This window comes from Triplophysa dalaica, chromosome 2, assembly GCF_015846415.1.
Source record: "Triplophysa dalaica isolate WHDGS20190420 chromosome 2, ASM1584641v1, whole genome shotgun sequence".
Classification (NCBI taxonomy): Eukaryota; Metazoa; Chordata; class Actinopteri; order Cypriniformes; family Nemacheilidae; genus Triplophysa; species Triplophysa dalaica.
In genome coordinates this window covers 15,279,085-15,303,619 of record NC_079543.1, presented here as the reverse complement: position 1 = coordinate 15,303,619, position 24,535 = coordinate 15,279,085, and the positions used below count along the sequence as shown (strand labels likewise).

The window sequence follows — 24,535 nt, the reverse complement described above, 5'->3', positions numbered from 1 at the left end:
TGTTGCTTGTGGTTTACAAAATGTTCACAGAATTCTTCTGGGTGCTCCCTTCTTTCTTTTGTTATTAGGGTATCGAGCACGAAGTGCTGAAAACCTATTGTTTTTGTAATTATTAATATAAGTGTTATGATTAAGATTTCTCAGTCAGAATTAAAAATCTTTATAACGTTTCAGAGCCTGTGTTCTTAGTTGCTATATAAATTTACGTTTTTACACCATATATATATATCGGTTCAAAATATCGGCTATCGGTCCAATTCACACGGAAATAATCGGTATCGGTCTCAAAAACGCATATCGGTCGACATCTAATAGAGGATGCTAGGTTATTGACAATAAGCAACCTTCCCCTGTATGATAGCAGAGACAGTTGCTTTGGATAAAAGCATCTGCAAAATGCATAAATGTAAATGTAATGCCGCAACCCTAATTTACAAATGACAGTCTGTTAAATGTGTGCAGCATTTCTTGTGAAAACACCAGACATAAATTTGCTGAGTCGTTAGCGGCATGACATTTGACGGAGGCGGCCACCTCCGATTTCTCTATTCAGGAAAAACCCTGCTAGACATTATTATTTATTTAAAAAGTTATTAAATTATTAAAAATGTATTATTTATGTAAAAGTTCTGTCAGGGCAAGTAAAATGTAGAAATTAATGTATGCATAATAATCGTAACAATCGTGATTATTCCTCAGACTATGATCTTACCAACAAAATCTATAATCGTTGAACCCCTAACTGAAACGTGCGAAAAGTGGCGGAACAGCTTTATGGTGCATCTTTTCTACGACGACAGACCTGTGGAGAATTCATACTCCTCATCCATACATGAGCCTCACAGTTCATTATGTTGATGCAGAACGGAATCTGAGAAGTTTCTGCCTACAGGGGAAATAATTGGTCATGGACATAAAAAAGCACTGGACTACTGGAAACTTGCAGAGGAACAAAAGGTGTGCGTGACCACAGATAGTGGAACGAACATGATCAAAGCGATGAAGATAAACATCTTCAATGATTCGGGCATCGGTTTCACAAGGCAGTTAGCATGATTAACAATACAGACAATAACCTGAATGGTTTAAATTATTATTTTGTTTAATTACTAAAGCTTTTATAAAAAAGAAAAAACTTTTTAATGCTGGGAACGGTTATCCCAATTTTTATCATACCACGTAATGTTTCTATATATATATATATATATATATATATATATATATATATCAATCGCCGTTTCTGTCAAAAACATGTGAGTGTTGCAAAGTTCAGATGACTCTATATGTGGAGCAGGAAGAACTAAGACCAGAAGCTGGGGCCAATAGGAACCTAAGCAAGCTTTTTTAAGAAAACAGCACCACAACCACACCTTGCCATTCAATCAGAAGAAGACAAAGATGCACTGAGAGCTTTTTAGATTATTTTACTTCATAGGTGGAAGGAGCATGAGTCAAACTTAACCAGGCTCAGCAAACTTGCAAAAAGAAAACTCTGTATTCCCACAACAAGTGTATCTTCTGAGCAGGTGTTCAGTGCCAGTGGAAACGTTGTGACCTGTTCTAGAGCATGCTTTTAGCCTGAAATAGTCGATAAACTGCCTTCCTGTCAAGAAGACTGTAGAAATATCATGTTTTCATGGAAGAAATGCTGGTCTTTGTTAATCTTGTTGCTTGATTCACAAACTACTTAGTTCCTTTTACAAAAAAAATATTTGCTCGACTTTAACAGAATGTCTGCATTTGTTAAGATGTGACATGTTCTTACCCAGTATGTTCAGAATTATAGGTTTAATTGAATTTAAACTATATTTGCTTTCATTATTCAATCATATGTTTTGCAAAGTTGTACGTCTACACCTTCTTGACAACTGTAGGGTACACTGAAAGAACAACTAGGCCTTTACAATACAGACATTTTTAAAAATACAAAAACTTACCTAATTTATGTTTTTTAAAAGTTACTAATAAAGAGAACGTTATTTCAGTACTGTATTGTTGTAGCTTTATTTTAAATTGTCTAGTGCAACAAAAACAATAGAAATAGTGAATCGGTAACATTTTCAGGGGAAAAAAAAATCGAGATTCGATTTGTTTGCCTAATCGCCCAGCCCTAGCATCGGTTTAATGGATTCGCCGTCATTTCTCAATATATCGACATATAGGAAATATCACAAACGTTTTGCGCAAATCTGAAATAGAAACCAGTCTACCGACAAGTGACAACATATATTAACACAACACTGGACACGACCCAAGTTAATCAACACAATGAAATGTGAAGCAACACAATAAATCACAAATAACCAAAGCAAAATAAAACGCACCATAACATTATGTAACACCCCAAAACGCCAAAGAGGAGAAATTAGGAAATAAATTATAAAAATAAAGCTGGAAACGGTCTTACCGCCTCTATTTCCATTACATTCAGCAATGAGGACGCAGCCACAAGACTGCGGCTGTCTGGAGATTCCGCCATTTCGCAGTTATCGATTATTGCTTACCTATATAATCTTTACCGTATATGCATCTACTCCAGACACTTTATCTAATCTAGCTTTAAGGCATTATCCTTGTTCTCATAACAAAGGTTCAAAAAATGTTGCCAACTGGCAGTACTAGGAAGTACCTTCTTCTTCTTGTTTAGTGGCTAACAACTCATTTTGAGCATTTTCGCCACCTACTGTACTGGGTAGCAAATTAACGCACTCTTTAAAGTTCTCGCTGCAGGGCCAAAGGGCTGGAGCAAAGCTAAAGCTTCCCCTCGCTGGACCCAGAGTGGGCGGAGCTTAAGCTATCATGCGTAGGTACAGAACTCATACAGTTTACTATGGAACGCGAACGGGGACAATGTATGGCAAGCCATTTTGTCATTTAACATTTGAGGTTTACTAGTATCTATTTTTAGGCTACTAGTACTTATTGTTTAGTTACTAATAACTATTCCATTAGATACTAGTACCTAAATAGATACTAGTGCTTATTTATTAGATACTATTACTTATTCATTATATAGTACCAGCCCAGATAGCACACGTACCTCGCGGAGACGTCTGCGCGAGGTCGTGGTTTTCGTCTGTAAGATGTCTATATTAGGGCGTTTGCTCATCTGCAATACCTCGCCGAGACGTCCGCTCCAGCTCTTTAAACGATGTCCACCAGATCTCTTCCAGATGCTTTGTTATTTATAAAGACGGTGAGCCGCTCTTTCACAGATGTGTATCAGATGTTCAGACGTCTGCTAGACCTCTGATATATGTAGCCCAGACATCGTTTTGTTTCTCTAATTATTTTCATAATACACGATCTACACCTCCCCTCATGCATTTTACAATTACCGAATTAAATTTCACACTATTCTATAGTTGAAAATAGAACACACACTCGTTCATTTTAGGAAAAGATTTAATAGACAAACATAAGTTTATTAACAGAACGTACTTTTATAACATATAAACACAGCAAATAAACACAGCAAACAAACAATTACACCATTATATCCTCCCTGGGGCCAAGCGTAGGAAGTCCTTGACGAACTTTTCCGCCTCTGCCTCGGTGGGGGACAGAAGAACGGGGTTCCTTATAGCGGAAGCTGTATGTTAAAATAAAAATGTTCAATATTTGAATAAAAAAAGTGAACAAACATATTTCAAGTTACATTAAAATAAACCTTAAATGTTCCATCTGGTTAAATCATCCGGAATATAAAGTCACCCGGAAGAATTACCGATGCATTACGCATGGCAGTTCAGACGCGTCAAGCGCTTCCTTCCTGCATGATTCAATCTATACGTATTACGTAAACCATGTGCTGTGCTCATGTCAAAACAAGACACGCGAGGGAAGATTAACTTGAGGTATGGCAAGCCATTTTGTCATTTAACCCTTGAGGTTTACTAGTATCTATTTTTAGGCTACTAGTACTTATTGTTTAGTCACTAGTACCTATTCCATTAGATACTAGTACTTAATCATTAAATACTAGTACCTAAAAATTAGATACTAGTGCTTATTTATCAGGTACTAGTACTTATTCAATAGATACTAGTACTTAATCATTAGATACTAGTACTTATTCATTACATACTAGTACCTAAAATTAGATACTAGTGCTTATTGATTAGATACTAGTACTTATTCAATAGATACTAGTACTTAATCATTAGATACACGTACTTATTCATTACATACTAGTATTTAATCATTAGATACTAGTACTTATTTAATAGATACTAGTCCTTATTTATTTGATACTAGTACTTATTGCATCTGTGACTAGTAATTATTCTATTGTTACTAGTAACACATTTCAGATTTTTGCCATTGATTTCTATGGAGATCTGTCATTTAGATATCAATTATTCAGTTCTGACTAGTGTGTCTTCCAATAGTCACTAGTACCTATTTATTAGGTACTAGTATTTATTCTTAAAGTACTGATACTTATTATTTATTAGGTACTAGTACTTATTTTAAAGATACTAGAGCCTGCCAAACGGATACCAATGCTTATTTTTTAGATACTAGGACTTATTCATTGGATACTAGTACCTAATAAATATATACTAGTATTTATTCTATTTTTACTAGTACTTATTCATTAGATACTAGTACTTATTAATCAGAAACGTATACATGTTTATCAGCTACTAGTACTTATTAGATTTAGACTAGTACCTATTCACGAGATACTAGTACTTTTTTCAATAGTGACTAGTAAGATATTTTATTTTACTAGTAAGACTTGCAATTGAACTCTACAATGGCCTTTTTGACTAGTCATTACATATGACAGGTAAAAAAACAATTGTGACCAGTAAGATAAGAAATGTTACTAGTAACAACCGTAAAAGACACTAGTGTCTAATATATAACTACTAGTACTTATTGAATAACTACTAGTGCCTATTAAATAGGTACTAGTAGACATTGAATTCAAATCCAGTATTTAAAAACAACTACTAGTATTTAATGAATACATACTACTAGTATCAAAAAGATACTAGTCATTATTGTAATACGTACTAGTCAGAAATTAGTAACTGATATCAAAAACAGAATAACTACTAGTACCTATTCATTTGAAGATATCTTCTGCCTTAAAAGGAACTAGTAAGATGTGTTTGAAGATATCTTGATTCAAACACATTATTGCATAAACATGATAACCCCTCTGTCATCCAATCAGAGTTAACATACTAATACTATGCAAAATGACGATGGCATTGTATGTTAGCTTGTCTGGCTAATCGGTTAGCACAAAAACACAAATAAGGATGTGTTTAGTATCACTATTTATTGTTTTTGATGTGGAATATAATGATAAGTTTAACTTTGTTAGATGGTAAAGTTAAATTTGGGATATTGCACGCGGGACTGATATTTGATGTAGCCTAAAGGCGGATTTAGCACGAGGCTGAATCCAGCTTCTTATTCGCAGTTTCTTATTGACTCTATCCATTCCACATTAAAACCTGAAGTATCCGCTTTTCCAGTTTCTTATTCACGCTTAGCTTAGGGCCCATCTCGCCTCTTCTTTTACATTTTTTTTTAAACTTTGTGTGTCTGTGGGCGTGTCTCGGTGTGTGTGTGTGTGTGTGTGTGCGTGCGTGTGTGCGCGCGTCTGTGTGTGTGTGTGTGTGTGCGTGCGTGTGTGAGCGAGCACTGAGGATGGGCTGCTGCTTGCTGTCTGAGTCAAAACATGCAGAATGCCCCTTGTGATGAAAGTGAACTTCACGTGGAACCTCCATCACCACTCCCCTTACCATTCTCAATATTACTTTGATAGAACAGTTTTTAGGCAGCCTATCTCCACCCTGAATATTAATCACCTCCAATAGTACCTACATGTTTGAAAGTGCAATATTCTAGTGCAGAGCATGCAATACGGTTTATGCATAATTAAGTATAATTACGTGTATATTTGTAAAAAGCATAGTATATACAGTTTTGTCATACTTTGCATTTCTATTATTAACTGATATATTTTATTTTTATTCTATATATATTTATTTTTTCCATTTTTTTTCAAAAAATGTTCTGATCCAGTGCTCTTATACAATTTATTATACACCTGTTGGTCTTAGCCAGTGCGTTATACACACATCACATTTCTACTATGTAGTTACATGTATATAGTTTTATGTAAACTTTGTCACTTGTTGTATGTACAGAAAATGTCTATTGTCAGAACTGTGTTTTTGTACAAGTATGTCTTTGATGGTGCGTTCAAAGTTCCAAAACTAGGTTATACCTTGTTTTGATGTCTACCGTCATGCAAGAAAACAGACATTTTTACTGTAGCATTTTTAAGTTATGGACCCCTGAATTTGGCATATCTCACATTACTGTTCAAATGGGCCTTCGCACTTATTGGACATTTTGAGTTGCTACATCTTAAAAAACCTTTAAGGGTGCGATGAAAATTTTACATAGAGGTTATACCCAGTATCCTTGACTACCATCTAGCCAAACAATCTCACAGTACTGTTCAATGGGCCGTTGCACTTATCGGACATTTTGAGGTGCTATAACTCAACTTTCTTTGAGGGTGCGATAAAGATGCCACATAGGGGTTATACCCTATCTCCCTGTCTACCATCATACATGACAGGAGACAGTTCTATTGTAGCATTTTGGAGTTGTGGGCCTATGAAATCGGCATAGTTCACAAAAATATTTTCATAACTCATTGTATTCTATTAAGACTTCAAAATACTAGACAAAATGTTGTTGTTCATTCAAGCCCGAAAGGGAAGTTAATACTGGTACGCTGTCTGACAGATTCTGACACAGCCTTAAGTGTAGCAGACAGGACTTCTGACCCACAGCCAAACAAATAGTTTAATGGCCTTTATATGAATAAGAGCATGATTATATAATGGAACCCCTGACAATGATTACAGAAAAAAATGGATGTTGCGTTAGTGGCGTTAAATATTTGTAATGCGTATATACATATATGCATTTGCATTAATTGTTGTGCATAGTAAAAATAATTTTGAGTATGTTTATCAGTTTTTGATGTTGAGCAGTCTTAATATAAGCCTAAACTGCTTGGATTGTTTTAGATGGCTCAGTTGGTTTAGCATAGTAGTTTGGATGGGTTCAGTTTCCTTTGCCAGCTTTGGTCAGACTGGGAGGACCAGCTAAACAAGCTATTTCCATCGTATACTTGCTAAAACGAGACAACCAGATTAATGGAGATGGTTGTGCAGCTTCAATACTTTATTTCGTACAAAAATATAGTTCATCCACTTAAGTAATAATACTCATTAGCTATCCCCTGAGCCGTAGCACCTCAAAATGTCCCATAAGTGCGAAGGCCCATTGAACAGTAATGTGAGATATGCCAAATTCAGGGGTCCATAACTTAAAAATGCTACAGTAAAAATGTCTGTTTTCTTGCATGACGGTAGACATCAAAACAAGGTATAACCTAGCTTTGGAACTTTGAATGCACCATCAAAGACATACTTGTACAAAAACACAGTTCTGACAATAGACATTTTCTGTACATACAACAAGTGACAAAGTTTACATAAATCTATATACATGTAACTACATAGTAGAAATATGATGTGTGTATAACACACTGGCTAAGACCAAAAGATGTACAGTATAATAAATTGTATAAGAGCAATGGATTAAAACATTTTTTGATAATATATAAATGTATATAAATTTATAGGAATAAATATATAGAATAAAAATAAAATATATTAATGATGAAAATAATTAATTTACATGAGAGGTAAGAGAGACAGTTAATAATAGATATGCAAAGTATGACAAAACTGTGTATACTATGCTTTTCACAAATATACACGTAATTGACTTAATTATGCATAAACCGTATTGCATGCTCTGCACTAGAATATTGCACTTTTAAACATGTAGGTACTATTGGATGTGATAAATATTCATGGTGGAGATAGGTTGCCTAAAAAACTGTTCTATCAAAGTAATATTGAGAATGGTAAGGGGAGTGGTGATGGAGGTTCCACGTGAAGTTCACTGTCATCTCAAGGGGCATGCAGCATGTTTTGACTTAGACAGCAAGCAGCAGCCCATCCTTGCTGCTCTCACACACACACACACACACGCACACACAGACACGCCCTGAAACACACACACACACAAAAAGTTAAAAAATAAAAAACGTAAAAGAAGAGACAGGTGAGATGGGCCCTAAGCTAAGCGTGAATAAGAAACTGGAAAAGCAGATGCTTCGCGTTTTTAAGGTGGAACGGATAGCGTCAATAAGAAACTGCGAATAAGAAGCTGGATTCAGCCTCGTGGATTTAGCCCTATACATGGAGGAGAGCGGTGACGAAACCCAGATAGCACACGTATGTTTGGCCGACGTCGGCCTAAAAGCGTTGGGCCCCCTACCAAACACATCGAATAAATATCGGCAAGGCATATAACATATCCAGCTCTCCGTTACATCGGCTTTGGGTAGCCTCATTACCGCACACCGATGCCGCTCTTATCTATTTGTGCATGAACATTTATCTTTTTGCTACCCAGCATGCCCTCGATTCTTCTTAAGTTCACTAAACACAAATTAATTTTCTTTCAATACAGCTGCATTTTCTCTGTATTGGCTCGAGAACCTCCAATTTGCATCTTCTTTCTTACTCTCCGGTCCAATCTCCCTTACATATTATGTTTTCTTATTACTATTCAACATATAATTTGCATACTGAGTATAAGCTTAAACTAGTATCTATTATGTTCAGGATATCTTTGATCTAAAAAGTTACTAGTATGTAATGAATAAGTACTAGTATCTAATGAATAAGTACTAGTATCTAATGATTAATAACTAGTATCGATTGAATAAGTACTAGTAGCTAATAAATAAGCACTATTATCTAATTTTAGGTACTAGTATCTAATAAATAAGCACTAGTATCTAATTTTAGGTACTAGTATCTAATGATTAAGTACTACAGGGCTCTCAAGTGTCACGCATTGAGCGTGACAGTCACTCATTTCGGTCTTTTGTCACGCACTCCCGCCACACATTGTATTTCTCACGCAGAAAAACTATTTATAATACATTTAATATGCCGCAGCGCCCAAAGTTATCTGGTCGCGCCGCTCTCACTATCAGCCAACCACAAAAAAGAAATAGGCTACACAATAACCAATCAGAAAATAGCACTATCGTATCTGGGTAAGATGTAACGCAAAAACCAATGAAAAAAAAGCATCCTGGAATTGTTCACCATCTTCCTCATTCACCCACAGAGGAAACCACTGGAGCTCCGAGCATCACTTTGAGCACAAAGTCAGTAATGATCTCCTGTTACAACAAATTCACAACTTTCATTGACACAAACAATGACAACTTGACTGCTGTTAGAGAATGTTTCCCAGATAATTAGCATCAGTTTTTCATGAGTGTCTGTTACTTAGCCAACAGTTTTACAGCCTGTTCACTGACAACATCTGCTCAAAACAAGTAACGTTAGTCTAGGCCTAGTCATATTTTCGTTATCACACGATGACTGACATATTGTCACATTATAAATATATCTCTCTCCAATAGGCTTAATAATTTTATTAGCACTAAATTAATTAAAGTGCATTGCATAGTCGATGTTATAGGTCACTTTTAAAATCATGTCATATTTTATAATTATATAATCCTGGCCATGGATGCATTAATCATTGCATCTGTCTTTCAAAGATGTCAGGTAAAAGGCAACTAAGCATCCTTTCATTCACCCTGAGAGGAAAGCCCCCCAAAAAGAGCAGGTTACAGGATGATGGCCCAGAGAAGGTGGCGAAAATGGTCGGCACATTAGGGGAGGAGACAGAGGAGGAGACAGTGCAGGTGGAAGATGATGAGACAGTGCAGGTGGAAGATGATGAGACAGTGCAGGTGGAAGATGATGAGACAGTGCAGGTGGAAGAGACAGTGCAGGTGGAAGATGATGAGACAGTGCAGGTGGAAGATGATGAGACAGTGCAGGTGGAAGATGATGAGACAGTGCAGGTGGAAGATGAAGAGACAGTGCAGGTGGAAGAAACGGGGCAGGTGGAAGAGGAAGAGACGGTGGAGGAGATGGCTAAGGTGTCAGAAGAGGCCATCAAAACAAAAGGGAGAAAAGTACCAGGAGCAGCCACCTACAAGAGCTCTCCTAAATGGCACACTTGTCACTTTTTAAAATTAATCCTTCAACCTAAATTAATCCTTTTTATTTTACCTCTTCTATTTATCTACTTTCTATTTTTTTTTAAAATTCTGTAAAGTTGAGATTACTTTGAGCACAACAAATTTCATGACTGATAAATGTTATTTATGTGTATATGACAATAAACTTGAAACTTGTATAACCCAGAGATATCCTATAAGAAGCCTGTATTTGACTAGCTTTCTCTATGTCTTCTGCCTCACTGATAGGAGAAAAACTCAATGTGGGTTTCACCACCAGAGCTACGCTAAACAGGCTTCTTGAGGCTGGAGAGGTCACATCAAAGAAGGCTCCACAATTCCAGCAGGCAGCACTGGCCTTTTTGGTCGGAGCTGTGGAGTATGCCATGGATAAACTCCCGTTGAAAGATGCTCTCCTGAAGCATGCCAGATTTATTGATGTGCAGCTAAGAGCTGAGTGTGGGGTTAAGGATGCCTTATACTTTGTAGACAGGCAAGTGTTTTTACATACTGATTATATATTTTTAAGTTTAATGGTCACGATCACAAAATAAATCTGTCTCTCACTGTATTCTACACTTGTACACATGTGCCCTTTTTAAGATTTCAGGAACTCCTTCCTTTTCAAGACCCAAAGGAACAAGACCAAGTAAGTGAGGAGTTTATGGAGTACCAACTCATGGACATTGCCTTGCCCCAGGACCCAACAGTCTTTGATGTTGAGGAGTTTTAGGGACACAACAACAAAGAACAAGGTAAGAAATATTTTGCACACAACATGACTTGCTCATTAGTAATTACGATGAAGGGAAAACATTTGAGAAATGGAGGCCCCTTGTTCCTTTTTTCAAAGGTGACTGGCTTGAACCAATTTGGGAGGCTATCAAAGATCGCAGCCTTGGTTTTAGTGCTTCCACATTCTAATGCTGATGCTGAGAGGGTATTTTCGATGATTGGTTTGAACAAAACCTCAACACGAAACAGTTTGTCTCTGGACGGGACATTGTCCTCAATCATGACCCTGAAAATGGCTGGGCTTGAGCCGAACTGTTTCAAATGGGAGCCAACACCACAAATGATAAAGGAGTCCAAAAAGGCAACAAACACTTACAACAAACAACACCAGTCATAATCTCTCTCTCTCTCTTTTTGAAATTGAATAAACACTTTGTATTTGGTTAAATTGTCAGTGTCATGTGTCAGATATTTTCTTCTGGGGTTGGGGGGGTGTCACTCTTGTCTGTCTTCAAAACTTGAGAGCCCTCCCAGATAGCACACGTACCTCGCGGAGACGTCTGCTTAAGATCGTTCCATCGTCTGTAGATCGGCTTTGAACATTGATAAATAAGATGTCTGCCATATCTCTGCCAGATGTCTATACGAGGTCTCCAAACATTCGACATGCGCAGCATATCGCGCCGGCCGGGTAAGACGTCTGCCATATCTCTGCCAGAGGTCTCTGCGACGTCTCCATTCAAGTGAGGCATTTCGAGCCGGCCGGGTAAAATACGTCTGCCATATCTCTGTCAGAGGTCTCTGCGACATCTCCATTCAAGTGCAGCATATCGCGGCGGCCGGGGTGCCGTGCAAGTGCAGACGAAGAGTTTTGTGAACTCATTCGTTTACATTTCTTGCACAATTCTATTGAAAATTTAATATATTCGCTGCATATGGTCATTCATTGCCACAGTATTACTATTATGAGGGTCACCTGCACTTATTGTGTATTTACTTAAAGTAAAAAAACATTTCAAAAAGTACTAAAATTAAGATTTTAATAAAGGCATTCCCACAAGATGACCTCATATTTGTTATTCTTATTGTACACATTGAAAACTTAAACAGTGTAAACCATTAAAGTGCAGCCTCTGGTTCTTTATCCCATCATGGAAAAGATTCATACAACTGCCAGCAGGTGAACTTGACAGAAAGAAAAATGCAATTTCTGAATTATTTTATGTAGTTTATATAAGTGTAGCTCATATCATCTCATATCCCTCATGATTCATAACTAATACATTTATACCATGATATTTAAGTGCAAGATTACAGCCTTGAGTGACGGACAATGTCCTTTATTAAAATTACAACCATCACCTAGCCATTTTCACAACTCTGTAACAAAGCACGTGAACAAACTTGACTAATTTGTTCAAATAGTTTTAACCTACAGTTTATGATTGCATATTAATGCATAACGGCAGCATGTCTCCAAACACAGCACAGCTGAGATTGATCACCGGCTCATTATATTACTGCATCATCACAACACTTTTCGAATTGGAAAAGGAAATCAGTTAAGCCTATTACAACGTCTGAAAGCACCATGTGTATAGTCACAAATAAGAGAACTCTATGCAAGTTTTTAATAGGCTCGTAGGGAACTAAAATTACATTTGCAATCAACAGAATGCAGATCATGCATGAAACATTGTTTGCAGATGAGGTAGGGTGATGGTCAGATGGCCAGAGTTCGATCTATGCGTTTTAGGAGATCACAGACTGGTTCTTCCTAAAGTGTAGTGAGAAGTTGATAAAGATGTTAGAGCATTTTATAAACACTTTTTTTTACAAAATACTTCCCCCCCTCACAATTGATATAGTTATATCTCACTTAAAAGTAATGACAATACATCATATAGAAACAAAATGCAAACATAACTGTCACCTACCATATGTTATGTGTCAAGCTCAGTTCCTGGAGGGCTTGCGCCAACCAGTTTCAACCCACACCTGCTTGGAAGTTTCTAGGAATCCTTAAGACCTTGATTAGATGAATGGGGTGTATTTCATTAGGGTTGGAACTAAACTGTGCAGAGCTGCAGCCTTCCAGGAATTGAGTTTGACAACTGGGCCAATGAAACAAGACCGACAAATCATGAATTGTCATGGTAAAGAAAAGGATCCTGCCCAAACTGCTATTATAAAATTAGTAGCACACAATCCTCTAGAAGGGTATCCAGCTCCAACCCCAATCAAACACAGCTGAAGCATCTAATCAATTGCTTGATAATTAGAGACAGGTGTGCCGAGAGAAGGCTGGTGCTGCAGTCTGCAGGAAGGAACAGGGCTGGAGCCCTGCACCAGAATGTCATTAAGCATTTAGGCATTAGGCATTAAGATTTGTACTCACAGATCACTTTTTCTGTTGTTTTAGGCTATTGTCATGATATTGGTTGAGCATTGATATAAATATATTTTAGTCATGGATTATAGTACATGTTTAGATTTTTTTTTTTAATTCAAATATCTTACTATTTTCCCCGAGATCTAATGACTCCTAGTTCTGAAGCAATTTTTATCTGTCTAATAATATATTGTACTGCAGATATAAATAACCACATTAACAATAGATCAGGGGTGCCCAATCCTGCTCCTGGAGATCTACTATCCTGCAGAGTTCAGCTTCAACCCAATGAAATACACCTGCCTGTAGTTTTTCAATTAAGCCGGAAGATCTTGATTAGGTGAATCAGGTGTGTTTGAGAGATGAGCTCTGCAGGACAGTAGATCTCCAGGAGCAGGACAAGGCACCCCTGCAATAGATTATTCTGTTTATACTACGTTCACCTGATGTTAAGCATTTGTATTTATAAGTTATGTACTGCATAGCCTACATTAAACATTTCTCCTACATTGTTTAATAAACCTTTGGCATGATGAGGAATAACATGTTCACCAGAAAATATGGAAATCGCTTTCGAATCCAATTTATTGAAAGGTTACATTCAAAATAAAATAAACCTTTTCTTTGAAGACTGGTTAAAGGAAATTACAAGAATTGTTTCTAAACATATTATAAATATTAGACATGTATTGCTGAAACACTTTATAAAGACTGAACTATGTTGTACTCAATTCTAGAGTTGGACTGCTTAATAGTTCCTAAACATTTTTGTGTTCAGAATTTGCTGGGTGGTCCTGAAATCAGGTCTTGATGACGTATTGGAGCAACTGAGCATGCATGGCCTTCCACCTAACCATCAAGCACACTAGCTGACACACCCCCTGGTTTGAGAGCAGAGAGTACTGCTCAACTTATTTTATTTACTTGGCCAAATATGATTAAGAACCCGCTAAGTGGTCAACATCACAATATTTTATGGTGTGATATACTCAGAACACATTAAAAATTTGGTCTGGTTTACCCAGACTTTAATAGGAACCAGCCTATTAAACAAATGATTACCTGGGAGGAGGTTGGGAGGTGGATATGTGCCACTTTCCACAGCTAAAACATCCAAGAAGTGTAGTGGGCTGGCTGTAGAATAAAGATCAGTTAAAAATCTGCAAAATATTTTGTTTATTCCATCCATCCATCCATCCATCCATCCATCCATTTTCTACCGCTTATCCGTGGCCGGGTCGCGGGGGCAGCAGTCTAAGCAGGGATGCCCAGACTTCCCTCTCCCTAGCCACTTCCTCCAGCTCTTCCGGGGGGACACAGAGGCGTTCCCAGGCCAGCCGGGAGACATAGTCCCTCCAGCGTGTCCTAGGTCTTCCCCGGGGTCTTCTCCCGGTGGGACATGCCCGGAACACCTTACCGGGAAGGCGTCCAGGGGGCATCCGGAAAAGATGCCCGAGCCACCTCAGCTGGCCCCTCTCGATGTGGAGGAGCAGCGGATCTACTCTGAGCTCCTCCCAAGTGACCGAGCTTCTCACCCTATCTCTAAGGGATCGCCCGGCCACCCTGCGGAGAAAGCTCATTTCGGCCGCCTGTATCCGGGATCTTGTCCTTTCGGTCATGACCCACAGCTCATGACCATAGGTGAGAGTAGGAACGTAGATTGACCGGTAAATCGAGAGCTTCGCTTTGCGGCTCAGCTCCTTCTTCACCACGACAGACCGGTACAGCGACTGCATTACTGCAGAAGCTGCACCGATCCGTGTGTCAATCTCCCGCTCCATCCTTCCCTCACTCGTGAACAAGACCCCCAGATACTTGAACTCCTCCACTTGAGGCAGGAACTCTCCACCTACCTGAAGTGAGCAAGCCACCCTTTTCCGGCTGAGAACCATGGCCTCAGATTTGGAGGTGCTGATTTTGTTTATTAGTTTTGGTTATTCATTTTGATTGGTTGTGCAGTGTTCCAAGTAGACAACACAAAATATTTGTAGTAAACATGTACAGTATGTCAGGTTAAATCAGTGGTTCCCAAACTTTTTGAAAGCATGGCACCCCTTTCTAGTAATTTGTTTACATGCATTTCTACTAATTAGATATACATGCATATATATATGTATTGATATTAATAATTTACATTTACAATTACAGTTAGTCATTTAGCAGCAGCTTTTATCCAAAGCGACTTAAGTAAGTAATGGAAGCAATTGGGACAGAATAAGTACAACAAAAGCATAAGTGCAATCAAAAAAGAAGACTGGTCTCATATAACCTTACACAGTATACAGAGCTAAGTTAGAGTAGAGAAGAAATAGAAGTCATAAATATTGCTATGCCAAACAATGTAGTTCCTGAAAAACAGAAAGAACAAAATGGTTGAGAGCAACGCAGACACACCAACATACAGTGGCACGGTGATTTTTATGTAATGCGGTCAGTTGTATGTGTTTGGAAAATATATAATGGCTTAGAACCCAGCACTACCAGAAACAAGGACCAGAACTAACCATTTTATAAAACAACAAATGTACCTGATAATTAGACAACTGGACCTGTCGCAGACTTGAAGTATTGAAATGGCCACTGATGATGTCCTCTATAGAGGGTATGCATAGACGTCAATTTCCTGCGTGAAAATGACGGCACGGGACACGCCCCCTTGAGGTCCAGGACATGTTTCCCTTAGTGGTAAAACACGCAGCAAAATGGCGGAGGAACAAGGAGAAACAAAGAAACCGGGACTAAAACACGTAATTATCAGCTGAAATTGAAAGCAGCTGGACTCGACAGTGATCCTTACGGCATCGCTATGACATACTATTATTTATTTATTATTTCAGTGTCCAGGAATACCCGATTCCTTTGCAAGCAGTCATTTTACTGAGTGTTTTGCCACACGTTGGGGCGCACTCCCCCGTGCTCAGGTGGTAAAGTGACGACACATGCATACCCTCTATTCATGGACTGGTTGCGGAAATGTCGGGATGGAGGCACCATAGCCATGGGTGGACCAAACATCAAGCCATAATTCTAAGGGTAACCAAAATAAAATACAATTTTAAATAAACACTGGCAATACAAATAAAAAAGTTAATTCACTAATACATAATTTCCTGTATATTATCATTTGGACAAATGAAACCCGGAAAAAATTCCAGGTGTTTTAACATCATTAATAACATACTTAATACAAAAATCATTTCCATAATTAAATATAAAAATATTGATCTGAAATAACAAGTTACAAGCACAACCTTTTAATTCCACTTATCTCAGCTCCAGATGTACCAGCGACTATCAGCCAGATGAGCAAGAAAATACCTGGCTATTTAAAGTAAAAGCATTTATTAGCATTTGTTCAAATGTGTTGTAATGAAAAAAAATAAAGCAAAGCGTTATTATGGATTGTGAAAAACGTTATTATGGATAATAAATAATATTTTTAAGGTGAATAGATTCAATCAATGAAAGACATACTATAAAAATTTATGATTTACACATACAGTTGAGCTCAAAATGATTTATACTCTAGGTAAATATGACATGCTTTTGTCGACAAAAAAGAAGAATAAGCTTTTTAGCATCAACACTCAAGATTTAGTGCACACAGGGATATTAATGTAAAAATGTGTACAATGATGTACACTGCTGTGTCTTTAATGTTTTGCATTTACATTTACATTTAGTCATTTGGCAGACGCTTATATCCAAAGCGACTTACAAGTGGGGTAGGTAATGGAAGCAATTAGGACAGCATAAGTACAACAAAAGCATTGTCAAGTGCAATCAAAAGTGCAATCAAAAAGAAGACTAGTCTCATATAGCCTAACACAGTATACGGAACCATTCATTCATACTTTTTTTTTTTTTTTTTTTAGAGTAGAGAAGAAAAGAGTAGAAGAAAAGAGTCAGAACAGATCAGTCAGATGTTGGCGGAAGAGATGTGTTTTCAGGCGTTTCTTAAAGATGGCTACAGAATCTGCAGATCTTGTAGCAGTGGGCAGATCATTCCACATAGGTGGAACAGATCCGGAGAAGGTGCGCGAGAGAGATTTTTTACCTTTATGGGATGGCAACACAAGACGCCGTTCGTTTGCAGAGCGTAGTGATCTAGCAGGTACATATGTCTGTATTAGGGAGTGAAGATAAGGTGGTGCCGAACCAGTAGTGGTCTTGTAGGCCAGGAGCAGAGTCTTGAATTTGATGCGAGCGACTATAGGGAGCCAATGTAGCTTAATGAGTAGAGGCGTGTGCTCTCTTTGGTTCATTAAAGATAACTCTTGCCGCAGCATTCTGGATCATCTGTAGAGGTTTGGTTGTGCAAGCTGGAAGTCCTCCCAGTAGTACATTGCAGTAGTCCAGTCTGGCCAGGACAAGAGCCTGGACAAGGATTTGTGTAGCATGCTCTGATAGGAAGGGTCTAATTTTCCTGATATTGTAGAGGATGAATCTACAGGACTGGGCGGTGCTGGCAACTTGATCTGTGAAGTTGAGCTGATCAATGATCACCACTCCCAGGTTTCTTGCTTTTCTGGAAGGTGTGATGGTTGATGAGCCCAGTTGAATGGAAAGGTTGTGATGAGTCTTCGTGTCAGCCGGGATTACAAGCAGTTCTGTTTTTGGAAGGTGTTTTTGGAAGGTTTTTGGGCCTAATTCTCTGCTGGAGATCCTGGACTTCTTGTTCAGATAGATGGCATCTTGGATTCTAGCAAATATCAACAGAGGTCACATAATGGGCCAAATTTGGATCATCAACAAGACAAATATCTCAAAACAAACATCAAAACAAAATGGGTCACTGAGCACAAGACCTGAAGCCTATAGAAAATGAGTGGAGAGAACTAAAGAGGAAAGCTGGAAATCAGGCATTGTCTCTTGTCAGGTGTTCTTCAACCTTTAGTAGGCATTAAAGAGCTGTTATTTTGGAAAAAAGAAGGCTTTAGAAAGTATTGAATAAATGGGTATGAATAATTAATTATGCCAATTGTGCATTAGAGGCTTTGCATTCCGTAGCTCAGTGTTTAGAGCATGAAGATAGCAATTCCAAGGTCATGGGTTTGATTCCAGGGGATTGTACATACTCAGGAGCAAAAGTATAATGTAATGTAATGCAATGCAAATCGCTTTTGGATAAAAGCAACTGCCAAATGCATAAAGGTAAGTTATATATATAAAAATATATATTTCTTAATGAGATTCCCAACCCATTTAAAATTCTTATTCTCTAAAAGATTGACGAAAAATCGAACGTTTCATTTAAGTTCAAAATGCTTAATGATGCAGATTTATTTTCACAACCTTATAATAACTTATAATTTACTTAAATGAATACTCTGAAAGCTTTTTGTTTATTGAAATCAAATAAAATATTGGCCTGAAACTTACGGGAAAAAATAAACTAAAAAAAAATGTAAATGTTGCTTCAGAAAAAAACGATAAGTTTGGAGCACTAAAGTTAATAAACAAAACTAAAACGAATAAATCTTTTATAGAAACATAAAAAATAATCAATACAATGACAAAATCATATAATAAAGTTGCTAAAAATGCAAGTTCGATTTTTAGTTTTTGTTAATTTTAAAATAAAAGCTTCGAAACATGAAAAAAATCGAATCAAATCTATAACTGCTCAATATGTGCCATTAGACTCCCTGCAACCAGCTCATGAGGGGCACACGTTTAGAGTGAGCAACTTGTGTCACATGACCACTGCCATTATCTCCTGCAGCTTACTCTTTAAAGTTTCTCTTTGAATTTAATTTATCTCATTAACAGTCTATAATTATTTGTATACATTGCATTTCATTTCATTTCGTTCATAGTTTCATCCAGTTTAAGTGTGTTTGGTTTACAATTTGTTCCGAGTTACTTTGTGCCAGTTTATTCGTCAAGTTGTTGGTAAGTTTTAGATTTGGCTTTGTATTGATTTTTAATTGTTAAAATGTGTTGCATTTAAATATTCTATATATCTTAACCAAATAATATCCTATACATGTTAACCAAATAATTAAAGTACAGTTAATATTGAACTGAAATACAATTGTAGTTGAATCACCTCAATAAACCATTCACAGATTTTATTGGCGCGCTTTTTCTCCTCAGTGAGAAACCTGACTGATAAAGAACAAAGCGCCGTTCTCATACTCCATATCCTCAATGTAAAACAAGAAATTAAAACACGAAGGTGCTTGCGATAACAGGAACATTGAGAATAAATGTCATTTTCTTAACAAGCTCACCGGATAAGGGCTTACATTTATTGGGGACCAAATCGTGCATTTCCGCGAGTGCTCGGGGAAAGTCGGCTGCTATTTAAACAAAACCTATTGGTTTAACCCCCAGCGTTGAGAAGAGTAACATGTCTAGGAAGTTGCTTAGGTTGCCTAACGTTACAAGTTATACAAAAATATGGCTCGTGAATTTCGTTTTCTATTGAGTTTAGTCCCTAACCTGATAAAACACACTCGAACAAGCTAACGTTAATGTTTTCAGGAAAAGAGCCGTTCGGCTTCGTGACGGGATGCGCAGATTGCTTGGCTTACGTTCCAACGAGAGCGATTAATGCCAACTGCTCGGTTTGTCTATTTGGTATAATAAGCGTTTATATAGCACCAGATTATCATTACATATAGGTCAACACGTTTATAAGCATACTTAACTTAAAATGGTTACCTTAGCATCAATTAAATTCCTCAATTTTACATACTTGCGTGAACAAAAAACATACGTGCAGGCATGCGGAGATTGCGTGCGTACCTGCGCACAGGAAACGTCAACACACATCCCTGGACAATACGTCACACAAACATGCCTACATGAGAAGAGATGTAAGAGAGTCAACAGTGACATGCAGAGTTCCTTAAATGTTTATTGTAAGATATCTCTGCAAATAAAATATTTGAAATGAACGTTCGATGAGCCTTTATGTGACTTAATTGTTTGAACCAGCTAGTGTTACATTTGATAGTTTCAGATCAGAAAGTAATTGTTGTTGACCATAAAGCGTGATGCCACATAAAGCGTTCACCAACATGACAAATGTTTTAAATGCAGGCAAATACATCTGTAAATCTATGATTATTTTTATCTCAAAAGAATGAAATGGGTGGTCAAAAATACTGGCCCAAAGGCCGAGAAGACCAGGTGTTACAAAATGTGACCGCAGTAGGCGCAGTAGGAACTCTGCAATTCTCTACGCAAAGAGCGTAAATCATGGCGAGAATGCGCATTGTGCTCGTGAGCAGGTCACGATATCTCACGATGCACGATAATAGGCTAAAAAAATCTGTTACCTTCCCCTGTTTTACACAGAATTACCTTATTGTTCTCCATATTCACTCTTTTGACATCTAATGCCTTATATGTCTTATCCTGAAAAGCATTTAGCTGTGATGAGAACAGTGACTGTGGTACAGCAGGTCACCGTATTTCACGATGCACAGTAACGGGCTAAAATAATCCGTTACCTTCCCCTGTTTTACACAGAATAGACTTATTGTGCACAGCGCCTACTGCAGTCACAAAATATCACGGGTAACAGAAAATTTTGTAACACCGGTAAAAAACCGCAAATGTTTTTAACACCATTCCTTCCGTTTCTTTGCATTGAAACGGAAACCATAACGTGTACAAAGTTGTAAAAAAAAGATCTCTCACGTGATCACAAATCTGGTCAACTAATATAATTTGCCATTCATTAACCACTTGACATCTTTGGTTGTCAATGAAAACAAACGGCATCGATAAACACCGCCAAAAAATGACAGTTTTTCCCCGTCCACTATCACCATAAAGATCTGATGTACGAAAGATTAAAAAACAAGCTTACCTGCTCTTGGGCTGGTACTTGCGGACTAATAAGGTTTTTCTTCTGGGTCAATTTGGGCGGGTTTAAGGACGTTTCTGCGTGACTCCGTACGGAAATTCACAAGGTACGTCATTATGTTTAGACTCCTGTATGCCTTCCGCAGATCGATCAGAATATGACATCATAGTATCGCGAGAGCGTTCCCAAAGCACCCTGCCAGAGCCTCTGAAATTGCTCTCGCGGTACTGTGACGCCACAAGCGGTTTGAGCTGCGCCACATGTCGAACAGACCATATGACAATGACTCCACTGCCCATTAGTTTTAGCAACTTAACCAATGAACATGCTAGAAACAGGTATTTTATGCATTTGTTCGTGTTTGGCACCTTGCTGTTATCATTTTCTTTCAATTTTAATAAAATGAAGTGACATTATTAAGAATCTTTGATTTACAATATATGTGCATAATTCTCTCTCTCTTACAAAAAAACTTTGTAAAATAAAAACCTAATTGAAAGTGATATACATTATACAAATGAATATACATTTCAGCACTGTCTGACTGCAGAAGGTTATCCACAGCCACCAATCCACCTACCAAAGGTATGATGATCATTTGTGTAAATTTACAATCATTGGTAGGTCAGTAATAAAACAAAAACAACAGCAATGTATTTGTGTTAATATCATAATAGTATGGCGTGCAATGAACCATCTTACTGGACACTAAGGAGAAGGGCAAAAGATAAAGTGGAAAAACAACTGCAGTCAATAGAAGCAATACCATGGGCAGAAGAGTCTGTCAGCAGCACCTGTCAAAATGACGATGATGCATTTATGGACTGTCTCTCTCAAATTGAAGAAACTGATTATATGGCAACTGTTCTTGATGGCAGCGAATCGGACACCGATTCAGAATCTGAATCTGATTCAACTTCCCTGGAGGATGATTTAGCAACCTGGGCTACTGAACACAAAATCACACATGTGGCATTGAATTCTCTACTACACATACTACGTGAACACAATTTAACTCTGCCAAAAGACTCTAGGACATTGTTAGGAACTGTGCGATCCACGAAACTACAAGACAAGGCTAGTGGCAAGTATTACCATTATGGTGTGCTGAAGTCAATCACAGAAGTGCTACACCAGAACATCTACATGTTGAGCAACATCAACAAGTTGGAGCTTCAGGTCAACATTGATGGTTTGCCTCTCTTCAAAAGTTCAGCAAAACAGTTCTGGCCCATTCTAGGTACAGTGCAAAATCTACCTCACAAAGAACCTGTGACAATAGGTTTATTTTGTGGCACCTGTAAACCCACCTCATTGGATGAGTATCTTGAAGACTTCATCTCTGAAGTCAATGAACTTGCTAAGGGATTTGAATTTGAAGGTGTGAAGTTGTTTTTAGAGCTCTCTTGCATGGTTTGTGATGCACCTGCCCGTGCATTCCTTAAAAATGTTAAAGGACACACAGGCTATCACGGATGTGAAAAATGCACACAGGAAGGCATTTACCTGGAAAACAGAATGACATTTCCAAGTAATGACATGCCTTTAAGAACCAATGAGAGTTTTAGGAACAGGACAGATTCAGATCATCATCATGGTACCTCACCTCTAGAACAAACTTCTCTAGATATGGTCTCTGGGTTCCCCCTTGATTACATGCACCTTGTATGTCTTGGAATCATGAGGCGGCTTTTCCACTTGTGGTTAAGGTTAGGTCCTCTTACTTGTAGACTTTCAGGATTTCAAATTAACACCTTAACAGAAAGGTTGGTGAGTGCTCAGTGTAATGTACCCATTGAGTTTGCAAGGAAACCAAGGACACTGAGAGAAATTGATAGGTGGAAGGCAACAGAGTTCAGGCAGTTTTTACTGTATACCGGACCGGTCATGTTAAAAGATCTCCTCTGCACAGAAGTGTACAAAAACTTCATGTTGCTTTTTGTGGGAATTTTCATCCTATGTAACAACAGTTTAATAGAACATTACTGTGATTATGCCAATGACATACTGGTTCTATTTGTCACCCACTTTGGTCAGCTGTATGGTCCAAAATTCCTGTCCTACAATGCACACTCCCTCGTACACCTTGCAGGAGATGCAAAACAGCATGGCATCCTGGACAAATTCAGCGCTTTCAAATATGAGAATCATCTGTACAAACTGAAAAGACTTCTGAGGAAACCAACGTGCCCCCTGAGTCAAATAGTCAGAAGATTCTCTGAAATGCAAAGTTGCTGTACAAAAACTCACAAAACCAGACCATACGCGTTGAGAAAACTACATGCAACTGGTCCTATCCCTGCAAATTTTCATGAAGCAGCACAATACAAAGAATTAAGAACAAGCTCTTACACTTTCAAGCTGGATCAGGCAAACAGTCTCGTTTACATCAGTGGTAAAGCTGCTAAGCTGAAGAACATCATTTCATTCAGGGATGAAATTTATGTTGCCTACAGTACCTTCAACCACCAGGAATCTTTTTTTGACTATCCCCTACCATCCTCTACTCTTGGCATCTACGTAGTTGACAACCTCTCCACAGCAGTCAATTTCTGCAAACTTGAAGAAATAGAGAGCAAAATTTTCCTTGTTCCCCATCATAGTTGCTTTGTTTCAATTCCTCTTTTACATAAAGAGTAAATCTATATCTGTGCTTGTTTTCTGTAGATAGAGTTTGATTTTTTTCATCAGTACAAATCGTAATGCAACAGAAAATTATGATATTCTAGGGAATTGTGTGCTTCGAATTTAGCAACCGTTTGAGAAGGGCCCTTTTATATTCCAACATGACAATGCCACTGTGCACAAAGCAAGAAATTCTGTCGATGGGAAAGAACATTCATGGTCTGCATAAAGCCAAGTCCTAAACCCAGCTGAACATCTTTTGTGTGACTTTAAATTTAGACTTAAATGCAAAAAACTCATCACTCAATGACTTGTAAACAGGGGTACACCCATTTTGGAACAGAAAAGGGTTCTTCCAAAACGTTTGCAACCGAGATGGAAACCAAATTCTGTATTTGCAGCAATACAATTTTGAACAGTTTCGAAAGTGCCTTTTTCGGTCCCAAAATGACTACTTCAGTGCACAAGCCATTGATGTTGGGTTGAGTTTTGGCTCAAGTTTAGTTTATGCTTAAACTTTCTGTATAAAGTCACACCAAAGTTCTTCAGTTGAGTTTAGCTCTGGGCTGTATGCATATCGTCCCAATCGACTGAATTTCTTTTAAAATCTTGCTTTGTGCACAGGGGCATTGTCAGACTGGAACAGAAAAGTGTCCCTTCCACACGGTCGCTAATAAATTAGAAGCACACAATTTCCAATATTTCCAATATCATGATATCCTGCAATATTAAGATTTGTACTCACGGAAATCACTGAAGTAGTTCATTAGAGGGGGTCATATAGTTTTGGCAA

At 37.9% G+C, this 24,535-nt stretch overlaps 2 protein-coding genes and 1 long non-coding RNA gene across 5 annotated transcripts in view; 1 reads left to right on the top strand and 2 right to left on the bottom strand.

Moving 5' to 3' along the window:
• vps8 (VPS8 subunit of CORVET complex) overlaps positions 1-2,710 on the bottom strand; it is a 219,927-nt gene extending 217,217 nt beyond the window's left edge. The window contains exon 1 of the mRNA XM_056731464.1: positions 2,408-2,710. Within this exon, the coding sequence (XP_056587442.1) occupies positions 2,408-2,479 (72 nt within the window). The 5' untranslated portion in view covers positions 2,480-2,710. The remainder of the gene's footprint in view (positions 1-2,407) is intronic.
• A 1,112-nt stretch (positions 2,711-3,822) lies between these two features.
• Positions 3,823-10,655, top strand: LOC130410005 (bifunctional lysine-specific demethylase and histidyl-hydroxylase NO66-like). Its single transcript, XM_056734322.1, has 3 exons — positions 3,823-3,857; positions 9,259-9,298; positions 9,701-10,655. The coding sequence occupies exon 3, from the start codon at positions 9,701-9,703 to the stop codon at positions 10,262-10,264; it is 564 nt and encodes a 187-aa protein (XP_056590300.1). The 5' UTR covers positions 3,823-3,857; positions 9,259-9,298; the 3' UTR covers positions 10,265-10,655.
• A 1,573-nt stretch (positions 10,656-12,228) lies between these two features.
• Positions 12,229-21,393, bottom strand: LOC130411921 (uncharacterized). Of its 3 annotated transcripts, XR_008905132.1 has the most exons (7): positions 21,121-21,393; positions 20,049-20,103; positions 17,353-17,997; positions 16,547-16,617; positions 15,824-16,322; positions 14,358-14,429; positions 12,229-12,680 (listed from the first exon to the last, which is right to left on the bottom strand). It is a non-coding gene; the product is annotated as an uncharacterized LOC130411921 (long non-coding RNA). The 3 variants fall into 3 exon arrangements; XR_008905131.1 differs by having other exon boundaries at positions 17,353-20,103; XR_008905133.1 differs by lacking the exon at positions 17,353-17,997.
• Positions 21,394-24,535: the final 3,142 nt, after the last annotated feature.